This window comes from Leucopleurus acutus (assembly GCF_964270905.1).
Source record: "Leucopleurus acutus genome assembly, chromosome: 5".
NCBI classification, from domain to species: domain Eukaryota; kingdom Metazoa; phylum Chordata; class Mammalia; order Artiodactyla; family Delphinidae; genus Leucopleurus; species Leucopleurus acutus.
Window position 1 is genome coordinate 71,582,029 of NC_139147.1, and position 12,716 is coordinate 71,594,744.

The following is a 12,716-nucleotide window of genomic DNA, read 5'->3' on the forward strand; positions in this document are numbered from 1 at the left end:
AAAATATGGAGCCAGGTAAGAAGAAAGTTAAACGCAAATTAAACGTGGTAGTTTCTTGCTACCTCAGTGTTACCAATAATTATTTCCCGGGACTTCCCTGGTGGCGTAGTGGTTAAAAATCTGCCTGCTAATGCAGGGGACATGGGTTCGATCCCTAGTCCAGGAAGATCCTACATGCCGTGAAGTAACTGGGCCTGTGCGCCACAACTGCTGAGCCTGCACTCTAAAGCCCATGAGCCACAACTACTGAGCCCGCATGCCACAACTACTGAAGACTGTGTGCCTAGAACCCGTGCTCTGCGACAAGAGAAGCCACCGTAATGAGAAGCACCCACACTGCAAGGAAGAGTAGCCCCCGCTCGCCACAACTGGAGAAAGCCCGTGCAGAGCAATGAAGACCCAACACAAACAAAAATAAATAAATAAATTTATTTAAGAAAATTATTTCCCTAATTAGGTTTTTCCCCACTTTAAGAATGAACCCATTACTTCTTTCCAGGAAGTGCTTTCTGGCATTAAAAGTCCTAGGTGCGGGCTTCCCTGGTGGCGCAGTGATTGAGAGTCCGCCTGCCGATGCAGGGGACACAGGTTCGTGCCCCGGTCTGGGAAGATCCCACATGCCGCGGAGGGGCTGGGCCCATGAGCCATGGCAGCTGAGCCTGCGCGTCCAGAGGCTGTGCTCCGCAATGGGAGAGGCCACAACAGTTAGAGGCCCGCGTACCACCAAAAAAAAAAAAAAAAAAAAAAAAAAGTCCTAGGTGCTTGCCTGACCACAATCTTTCAGCATAAGATGCTTTTGATACTTGAGTATTTAAAAAATCCTTTATGGTATTTTCCAGCTTCTGGTTCACTAACTTTGTTCATATTATTGACCTTTCTTTAATTGCTAGCCTCAAGGAAGGCCGAAACAGTTCCTCTCTTCTCTACATTCCCCTTATATAACCAAAAGTAACCACTATTAACATATCACTATTTCTCTCAGTATATTTATGTTAAGATCATAAATATAATTTTACATTCTGTTTTTTATACTTTTACATACTTTCATTAGCTTTGGAAATTGTTCCTAATCAAAAATTTTATTGGTTTCATGATATTCCACATATGGGTATCACATACCTCTCCCCGCATTTCAGGGATCAAATCATTACCTGACTTGGAACAACCTGACCTTCAACTCTGGTCTCAGGTAGATACCACATTACAATGCAGATAACTGGCATACTGTAGATGGGATATGCTAATAAGTTGAAGCTGTTTCCTTTTATTACTAAAAAGAGTCTTGGGGGTGGAAGATATGCCAATATATATTTCTTGCATTGAATCTCATTTTACAATTGCACAGTATTTACTATGTATTTACTATTGATTTCACTTATTTTTAGTTATTAGTTTTATATTAGTTATATGGTATAACACTTCTTTAAAAAATAACATTTGCTTATAACTTTACTGTTTTAACCTGAGTGTTACTTCTAATTGTGACTTGGCAAGCTTAAGACTGAGTTGGCATTTAGGGAAACTTTTTCCTTGGGTATGCTTATTTGAGTTGCTTAAGCAATGCCTGTTCCTCTTCAAAGAATGTAGTCAAAACCCTCCCAAAAGAAAATTGGCAGGACTTTATTCTGAGATTGGCTTTGCTGTTTGTTGATAAATATGATTCAAGTAGAGATGGATTATGCTGTCCCTTGCCACTCAAGCCTAGTTCTTCCTTGACATAGGGTAATATGCTTAGAAAGACTTGCTTTTAATTTATGGTGATTAAAGAAGAGCACTCTGTATACTTGCAGAAGTGGCCATACAAAGGGCTGCTTTGAGCCTAATATAGTCCTTGCCTGTGCCCAGATGAAGGTTACATGTGAATGCAAGATGATACAATCCAAGTAATTATTACCAAACAGGTTTAGCCTAGGAAAGACTGACCTCACTTGCTAACAATCTGGGTAAAGAATGAGGAGGGATATTTTATTTCTCATGGTGATCTATTTATTTGCATCTAAGATTCAGGTATGAATGGATTAATCCAACCATTGTGTATGGGCTTCAGTTGAACTTAGTATTTCAGCTCTCTGAAAATGATAACAGTATCATTAGGGTAAAGGATCCTAAAAAGTAAAGACACTAAACAAACTAGCTATGTAAATCAAAAAATTTTTAGGACTTCCCTGGTGGCACAGTGGTTAAGACTCCACCTGCCAGTGCAGGGGACACGGGTTCAAGCCCTGGTCCGGGAAGATCCCACGTGCCATGGAGCAACTAAGCCTGTGTGTCACAACTACTGAGCCTGTGCTCTAGAGCCCGCGAGCCACAACTACTGAGTCTGCGTGCCACAACTACTGAAGCTCGTGCGCCTAGAGCCTGTGCTCTGCAACAAGAGAAGCCACTGCAATGAGAAGCCCGCGCACCGCAATGTAGAGTAGCACCTGCTCACCGCAGCTAGGGAAAAGCCCACGCGCAGCAACGAATACCCAACGCAGCCAAAAATAAATAAATAAATTAATTAATTTTAAAAAACTTTATTAAGTTTACTTTTCATCTATATGAGCATATACCAAATATAGACGGTTTGGTACATCTTAGAGTAAGAGCCACCTTCTTTTGTAGCTGTGGTATCTCAAGGGCACTTCATTTTGGGGAAGAAAATTTCTTTAGTTTGTACAGAAGTTGTTAATAGATCTATCTGAATGCTCAAGGTTTCTAGGGTTTCAATGCTCTTTGTAAAATTTTGGAATCAAAGCCCTAGGATGATAGGGTAGTTGGTGTCTACTTTCAGAATTTATTATGATGTTCTTTGTGTCTTTTTTTTTTTTTTTTTTTTGCGGTACACGGGCCTCTCACTGTTGCGGCCTCTCCCGTTGCGGAGCACAGGCTCCGGACGTGCAGCCTCAGCGGCCATGGCTCACGGGCCCAGCCGCTCCACGGCATGCGGGATCCTCCCGGATCGGGGCACAAACCCGTGTCCCCTGCATCAGCAGGCGGACTCCCAACCACTGCGCCACCAGGGAAGCCCTATTATGATGTTCTTTGACAGTAAACCTTGTGAGATCAATACAGAATGAATCAGAACACAGATATGCAGAGTCACTTGAGGAACCAGACTGGCTCTCAGGCCTGCACCACTTGATTGTAACCTGTTGGAATGTAAAACTGTATCAGTCAGAACAGGCCAGATGCTTCCTGAGGAAGCGTAGGAGATGGAGAATCCCTGAAGCAAAAGCTGGCAGTCAGTTGGCCTCTGTGATGGCAGTTTCACAGTACAACAATAAATGGCCTTTTAATGACCACCTGAGTCCTGTGTGCCTCTTAGTTATCTTGAAATATCTCCCAGGACTGGGTTAGAAATAGAACAGGGGAATGGCCAACAGGTATATGAAAAAGTGCTTCACGTGACCAATCATGAGGGAAGTGCAAATCAAAACCACAATGAGATATCATCTCACACCTGTTAGAAGAGCTAGCATCAAAAAGACAAGAGGCGGGCTTCCCTGGTGGCACAGTGATTGAGAGTCCGCCTGCCGATGCAGGGGACACGGGTTCGTGCCCTGGTCCGGGAAGATCCCACATGCCGTGGAGCGGCTGGGCCCGTGAGCCATGGCGGCTGGGCCTGCGTGTCCGGAGCCTGTGCTGCACAGCGGGAGAGGCCGCAGTGGTGAGAGGCCTGCGTACCACAAAAAAAAAAAAAAAAAGACAAGAGGCAACAAGTGTTGGCGAGGGTGTGGAGAAAAAGGGACTCTTGGTGGTATTGTAAATTGGGGCAGCCATTATGGAAAACGGTATGGAGATTTCCTCAGGATATTAAAAATAGAATTACCATATGATCCAGCAATTCTCCTTCTGGATATATATCCAAGGGAAACAAAATCACTCTCTTGAAAAGATATCTGCACCCCCATGTTCATTGCAGCATTATTTAAAATAGCCAAGACACGGAAACAACCTAAGTGTCCATTGACACATGAATGGATAAAGAAAATGTCACACACACACACACAGACACACACACACACACACACACACACACACACACACAGGAATATTATTTAGCCATAAAGAAGGAAATCTTGCCATTTGTAGCAACATGGATGGACCTTGAGGGCATTATGCTAAGTGAAATAAATCAGACAGAGAAAGACAAATACTGTATTATCTCACATATGTAGAATCCAAAACACCCAAACTCATAGAAATAGAGAACAGATTGATGATTACCAGAGGCAGGGGATGAGGGGTTGGGGGAGATGGGTGAAGGTGGTCCAAAGGTACAAACTTATAAGTCACTTTGGGGGTGTAATGTACAGCATGGTGATTATAGTTAACAGTACCGTATTGTATATTTGAAAGTTGCTAAGAGAGTAGATCTTAAAAGTTCTCATCACAAGGAACAAAATTTATAACTGTGTGAGGTGATAGATGTTAACTAAACTTACTCTGGTAATCATTTCACAAGGTATACATATATCAAATCATTATGTTGTATGCCTTAAACTAATATAATGTTATATGTCAATTATTTCTCAATAAAACTGGGGGGAAAAAGAAATAGACTCAAATGTTTAATGATGTAAGGTTAAAAAAGCCTGGTGTCTCCCAGTTTGAATAAATTCTTGGTCTCAAAGCCTTGAGAGGAGAAAACCAGAGTGAGATCCATTTGGCTTTCCCCTTTTAGATAATACTCCTGTACCAGACCTAGCTTCATTCATTTTATTTTATTTGTCTGCCTTTACTCTCTTCATCCACTTTTTAAAAGTGGCTCAGAAAGTGTACAAAATGTATAAGAGTTACAAAGGATTCCAGTTCAGAGCCCTCCTACCCTAATAGGTATTGCAATGATATTAAAATAGTTATAGTGAAAGTTCCTTGAAGAAATTATAACCATTCCCAGGACTGTCCTTGAAGAGGAAAGAGTAGTATTCTAATAAGAAATGAAAGGGCTAGATAAAGTGTACAACATAACAACTGGGGGCCCAAGAGAAGGAGTTTGACACCTCATCTCCTCATGTTTTCCTTATCCAGTTTGATTCTGTGTATCCAGTTCTTTTCACTCAATTGCAGCTGGTTTTGAATTTTTATTGGGTTGGAAGCTGTGTTGAGAAAATGCTGGGAATTGGAGAGGAACCTTGACAATCATCTAGGGCAATAATTTTCAAACTTTTACACTAAAGTACTTCACATGGTCCAAGGGAATAAGCCAATAGTTGATTGATTTGGGGACATGTCCTAAGTGGCTCAGTGCAAGCTTAAAACATTTTGCCTCAATTTTAGGTTAAAAAATTAAGGGGGAAAATCATGGGCAATTTGTATTCTTATCCATAATATTTGTGTACAGATATATGTACTTAGTACTGGAAATATAGTTAATAAAAAGTTGTTTTTGGCTTTTTTTTTTGACAAAAGGTTTCTGGTTTTCAGCAAATGCCCTCATCTCTTTATATATTGCCCATGTAATGTCATTGTCCAGAAACGGATCTTAATGGGTCACACTCCTAGAAACAGGGTTATAGGCTACTTACATGAGGATGGAATGATAGTAGATGAAGATCACCTTACAAAGCACAATATGCCATGTAAATATGAGGGCTTTATATATATATGTTTGTTTGTTTATTTATTTTGGCTGCACCGGCTCTTTGTTGCAGCATGTGGAATCTTTAGTTGTGGCATGTGGACTTCTTAGTTGCAGCATGCAGACTCTTAGTTGCGGCATGTGGGCTTTTTCGTTGTGGCATGCAAACTCTTAGTTGCAGCATGCATGCAGGGATCAAACCCAGGCCCCCTGCATTGGGAGCGCAGAGTCTTACCCACTGGACCACCAGGGAAGTCCCAATATGAGGGTTTTAAAACAAAATCTTAGTGTTCTTTACAACTTCGGTCCTCTCAGAATTGGGTCTTATACTCAAGTAAAAAATTAATAGGGGAGAGAATGTTAGGATGTGGGGCAGGAGGCTTCTTGTCTTAGACTTTCTTTGACGTGGTCAGGATCAGGTACAACAAAGTAACTAACCATTGGTATAATTGATGCCCTTGCAGGAGGGAGCACTGGCAGTTGCTGGGTAATTTGAAGACTACTGTGGAGGGTTTAGTATCAGCTAACAGCCCCAATGTCTGGTCCAAGTATGGTGGCCTGGAGCGGCTTTGCAGGGACATGCAGAGCATCCTCTATCATGGGCTCATCCATGACCAGGTATGTAGATCCCTTCTTTTCTTTTTGTGCCAGATTGGCTGAATCACTTGTTGGAAGGAAATAGTTGCATTAAGTTGTTGGCAGGGAGAAGATGAAGGCAACTAGTCTCTGAGCCCTTGCGAGCAAGACTATAATACATGATAACAAGGAGGAGGATAAGGACAATGATGATGAATCATTGAGATATTCCTCTTAAGAGTATCCTAGGACGCATCTGAGAAATATTTACAGGATATTGTCATTTTTAGACTATCCTGTGAGCATCACTTTGTTGATAACTTGTAGATGCTTGTGAGTGATAGTTTTAGTTATAGCTTACGTTTTCTTCTGTGTAAACTTTATTGATGTTGTTTCTTTTCCTAAGTATCCTCAAACACTCTAATAAGCTTTGAGTATTAAAAATGAGTGGAATCTACTAACACTTGATGGTTTCTGCTTTAATTCTCAATGTCAGTTACTCCATTTGCAATGTTTTAAATAAGGTTTGGTTCTGGATAAAATTGTCAAGTGGGTCATTGGATCTGATCCTCCTACTTTTTAAAAATCAAACCTCACAACTATGTGCATAATTTGTGTTCCCAAACACTCATGCTGTTCCCATGTAAGGCCTTAGTATTCTTTCCTGAAACTCTTTTTTTCTAAGCCAGGCTTGTCTTTCTTTTTTAATCAGAATTTATTCTCAACTAGCAGTCACACTGGAAAAAATTAATTGGTATTAAGATATTCATAGTTGATAGGATTTAATGTGGTACCTTCCCTTCTAAAAATATGTATATATCACCTCTGAACAAACTCTTTAAACCAGTGTTCTTGTTGAGTTTTTCCAGAATTCAATGGAAAGTTGGCTTAGGTTAGATTTTCTTTATTCAGAGTAAGTTCTAAAAATGAGGCCCTCTTTCTAAAGAATTTTGAAGATATGGGGGAAATTTTTATCCTTTAAAGAGCTGAATCTTAATGGTCATCATTATTAAAACCTCATTCCAGGAATTTGGAGGCAACATTGTATAGTAGACTGACAGAAGTCTTTGGAATCAGACAGAACCTGGATTGAAATTGCTCAGGTCCTTGGGGGAAAAAATGACATAGTAGTAATAATTATGGATTTTTGAGTCAGACTGCTCTTATTTTATCTCAGCTTCACCACTCTGTGGTATTGGGTAAGTTACATAACTGTTAGTGCTTCTGTTTCCTCATTTGTAAAATGAGGCGGTAACACTGGTATGTACTTCATAGGATTGTTGTGAGAATTAAATGAGATAATACCTGAAAAAGCTTTAGAAAGTAGTAAGTTGTCTGTCAGTCTTAACTATTAGGTGATATTAACTTTCTTGAGCCTTTTCTCATCGTTAGAAATGTTGATAATATTATTTATATCATAATGTTTGATGGAAAGGTTAAATGAAATGGCATACAAATTTGCCTAGCACAGTTCGTGGTACATAGGAAATAATTAATAAATATTCCCCTCATTTTTTTTTAAGCTTCAAGTTACATGTTGTCCTATGAAAAAAATGTGACCATTGGAATTTACAAAACAAATAATTTAACCCGCTGCAATCTGGTTTCTGCCCTTACCACTGTTGTTCTTGCTACTGAAGTTTAAGTAAGTCCATGCTACCAAATCCAGTGAACATTTCTCCTTTGAGCACTGTCTTGTGTTCTTCACTGTTGAACATCATCAGACCTTGCTTCGTACTGCATTATTCCAATGTTATGGAGACCTTCTCCTACCTCTGTGATCACTCTTTCTTAGTTTATGTCCGTGGAATCTCTTCCTCTCGGATTTTAGTTTTTAATACAGTCCAGTCCTATGTCCTTATCTCTTATTCCATTGTACATTTTCTGAAACAGTCTCCTTCACTTGCATTGTTTTAACTTCACCTATACACTACCTACCCCCAGCTCAGACATCTCTGCTGAACTTCAGATCCACAAGACTAGCTGTCTGGCTATCTGCTATACATTATCATCTGGCTGGCTGTCCTATAGGCCAAGTACAACATGACCCAAAACAAACTTACTTTCTCTCATAAGGTTGCCCTTCCTCCTGATATTTTTAATACTGATCTGTGGCATTGCCAGCTACTCAGTCTCCCAAGCCAGAATTGGGAACCACGCCAACATGTTTTACAAAAACCCAATACAAGTTTCCCAGACTGATGACCAAGATAGCTACCAGATTAGAGGCACTGTCATTTAGTGGTTAAAGTACTTTCATCTTGATAGCAAAAAAGTTCTTTTCTTGGCTCTATTACTCATCTTACATTGTCATCTGGAGTAATCATTTTACTATATTTGAAGACAGTTTTACCATCTGTGCCAGAAACAGAATATGTGTCATGATGAAATAGTAAAGTCAGTGGAATTCCCAAGTGGAAGATGCTTGGTAAATGCAACACAATATTATTGTTATTAGTAAGTTATAAGATCTGTGAAGGTACCTGGTCAGCAGAATGAAAACTGTTAAAGGGTACGGTCACCTACAAAACAGCAGTAGTGTTAGTAAGAGCAAGCAGAGCAAACCAGACAAATCTGTCATACACACATACATTTAGCAACTACAGGCTCTAGTGGGAAGAATTAAAGACAAAAGATCCATACCAACTTCACTGCTGCTCAGTTCTGCCTTGTAAAGTCCTAAAAATTAAAGTCTGTACTAAGGACTTGTTTTTCCTTTTCATTTCCTCCCTAAAGATTAAGGCTTTCAAAGGCTTCTGGCTGCTGTGTCATCAGGAAGCTATTCTGGGTGTTGTGCTCTTGGAGGGGGGAAGGGATACAATGATTCATGCTGGCCATATCTCTTCCGTGCTTTCCTAAGGATGTGTTATGGAATGTGAAGTGTATTTTTTTAAATCACTCAGGGCCTTAGGAAACTCTAACATCGTGACCATATTCTTAGAGGGATCTCGTTTTCCTTGACATCCTGCATCTGGGCTACCTTTTAGTCTTTCCATAACGCAAGGTATATTTGATAACCCCTTCTCTGCTGCTTAGAAACATGGAGACGCCTAATCCCTGAGATTTCTCAGCTGACTAGAAGTGCAAAGATTCCCCCCGCCTTTTCCAACACTACGAAGAAACCTGTACTTTGCAGTATAGATGGCCCAATTTAAAAAATAGCAATAATAACAAAAAAACCCCTCTGGGTATATATGTGTGTATATATATATATATATATATATATATATATATATATATTTTTTTTTTTTTTGGCCACGCCATGTGGCATGCAGGATCTTAGTTCCCTAACGAGGGATCAAGCCGGTGCCCCCTGCACTGGGAGCATGGAGTTCTAACCACTGGACCGCCAGGAAAGTCCCTGTGTATTTCTTTTCTGAATATATAAGTAATATACATGTTTTTATTTGCTGAACATTTGGGAAATACCAAAAAGAGTTTAGAAGAAAGTAAGTTATTACCCATAATCTCAACATCAAGTAATAACAATCACTCTTTAACATTTTGGTAGATTCTCTTATATTTTTCTATGCATGTCCATGCTTTTTAAAATATTAAGATTATACTGTATCCATTACTCTGTAACTTGCTTTAAAATATATAATTAAAATAGACAATACAGGGAATTCCCTGGCCGTCCAGTGGTTACGACTCCACGCTTTCACTGCTGAGGACCCGGGTTCAATCCCTGGTCTGGGAACTAGGATCCCACAAGCCACACTGCGTGGCCAAAAAAAAAAAAGAGAGAAAATAGACAATACATTTATATGGTTAAAAAACCAAAATGTATAAAACCACATGCAGTAAATATCTTGTTTCCTTCCAATCCCATTGGTAACTACTGTATTCTAGTTTCCTTCCAGAGAATTTTTATGCTTATTAGAGCAAATATGAATAATTTTCTTTGCTACACCTTTTGATTTTTCATACAAATAAAAGCATACTATAAACACTACTCTACACCTTGCGTTTTTCACTTGATGGGATTGTAATTCATCCCAATCCATTACATAAAGAGGTTCTTCATTCTTTTTCACAGCTGTCATTTTATAATATTCCATTCTATGTATGTACCATAATTTATTTAATCAGTCTCCTGGTAATAAACATTTAGATTCCTTCCAAGCATTTGCTCTTAGTAACAATGTTACAGTGAATAACCTTGAGTATAGGTCATTTTGCCCTTTACCATAGGATACTCCTAGAGGTAGAATTCTTAGGCTAAAGGGTATATGCATTTCAGTTTTGATAGCTATGGCGAAATTGCCCTCCAGAAAGTTATGTCTGTTTACGCCCTCAGCAGCATTGTATAAGAGGATCTGATTCTTCATACCCTTGACAATATAGGGTGTTATTAAACTTTAAACTGTCGCCAACATAATAGGTGAAAAGTTACATTTCTTTTACTCTGAAAGATGTTTATAAGAGCCATTGAAGTATTTTTCTGGGACTTCCCTGGTGGCGCAGTGGTTAAGAATCCGCCCGCCAATGCAGGGGACACGGATTCGAACCCTGGTCCGGGAAGATCCCACATACCGCAGAGCACCTAAGCCCATGTGCCACAACTACTGAGCCTGTGCTCTGGAGCCCGTGAGCCACAACTACTGAACCCACGTGCCACAACTAGTAAGTCCACATGCCACAACTACTGAAGCCCGTACGCCTAGAGCCTGTGCTCCGCAAGAGAAGCCACCCCAGTGAGAAGCCCGCACACTGCATTGAAGAGTGGCCCCTGCTCACTGCAACTAGAGAAAGCCCACGTGCAACAATGAAGACCCAACACAGCCAAAAATAAATTAATTTTTTTAAAAAAGTATTTTTCTGTGAACTTTTCCCTGTATTAACCCCATTTCCTTAGATTGTCAATCTTTTCCTACAGATTTGTAGAATCTCTTTATTTATTAAGGGAATTAGTTATTTGTCTGTAATGTGTATTGCAAATATTTTTTCCTAGCTTGTCTTTTGACATTTCTTTTTTTTGTTGTTTTCTTTGAATGTTTGTATTTTATTTTATTTGTTTTTTTATACAGCAGGTTCTTATTAGGTATCCATTTTATACATATTAGTGTATATATGTCAATCCCAATCTCCCAATTCATCCCACCAGGACCACCCCCACCCCCGCCACTTTCCCCACTTGGTGTCCATACATTTGTTATGGTGGCTTTTACTATACAGAAATATCGGATTTTTAGTGAGTCAAATTAATCATTTCTCTTAGGGCTTCTGGGCTCTGTTTGATGTTCTGAAGGGGCTTTCCCACTATACGCTTATTAAAAATGTTTCTCCATGGTTTCTTCTATTAGTTTTATGGGTTAATGTTTTACATTTAAACCATTCTATCTGTAATTTATTTTGAATATACTTAATTTCCTTGGCACATGGATCTATTTCTGGATTTCTTTTATGGTCTGTTTTCTATTTGTGTGCTATCACCACTCAGTTTTAATTATTGTAGCTTTTCATTATGGTAGGAGTAGTCCCTCACTCATATAGCATCTTTTGTTGTTGATTTTTTCCCCAACATTCACCTATTTATCATTTTATTTTCTTGTTAACTACCATATCATTTTTTGATAAGGACAGGAAAAGCCTTACACATGACCTGGATCATTAGCTGATTGATTGAGGGAAATTAAACATTGTTAAAATACATCACTCAAACATTTTATTTTAATTTAAAACATCCTAAATGTACATTTAATTAACAGTCTTTGGGTATAGGGTCAAACCTCTTCTGTGAGAATGAATCCACTGATGGAGTTCCATATCATCTTTCTTGTATAAATTATACCCATAATACATCATACAGGACTTCCAGCTTCCATTTCTTTATGTTGGACTAGCAATTTAAAGATCCTATAATATGAATATAAAACGTTCTACATTTTTAGGCTTTCTCCCCCCAACTTTGAAATTGTCTTGTCCCTACTTAATTTGACATCAAGTTTTTATTCAGGTTTTTGTGTGTACATAAGTAAATTGCTGGATCATGTGGTAAGAGAATCTTTAGTTTGAAAGAAACTGCCAAACTGGTTTCCAAAGTGGCCATACTATTTTGCATTGCCACTAGCAATGAATGAGAGTTCCTGTTGCTCCACATTCTCACCAGCATTTGATATAGGCATTGTTCTGGATTTGGGCCATTCCTTTTTTTTTTCCTCTCCTTTGGGCCAATTTAATAGATGTGTATTGTGTTAATTTGCATTTCCCTGATGACATATGATGTGGTGCCTTTTTTCACATGCTTATTTGTCATCTGTATATCTTCTTTGGTGAATAGTCTGTTAAGGCCCATTTTTTTTTTTTTTTTTTTTTTTGCAGAACGCGGGCCTCTCACTGTTGTGGCCTGTCCCATTGCGGAGCACAGGCTCCGGATGCGCAGGCTCAGTGGCCATGGCTCACGGGCCCAGCTGCTCCGCGGCATGTGAGATCTTCCCGGACCAGGGCACGAACCCGTGTCCCCTGCATCGGCAGGCGGACTCTCAGCCACTGCGCCACCAGGGAAGCCCAAGGCCCATTTTTTTAATTGGATTGCTTGTTTTCTTATTGCTAACTTTTAAGAGTCCTTTGTATA

General features: G+C 39.5%; 1 protein-coding gene across 1 annotated transcript in view; it reads left to right on the forward strand.

The window, feature by feature from the left end:
* RUBCN (rubicon autophagy regulator) overlaps positions 1 to 12,716 on the forward strand; it is a 55,326-nt gene that overhangs the window by 10,671 nt on the left and 31,939 nt on the right. The window contains exon 2 of the mRNA XM_082839182.1: positions 6,028 to 6,181. Coding sequence (XP_082695308.1) covers positions 6,028 to 6,181 — 154 coding nt within the window. The remainder of the gene's footprint in view (positions 1 to 6,027; positions 6,182 to 12,716) is intronic.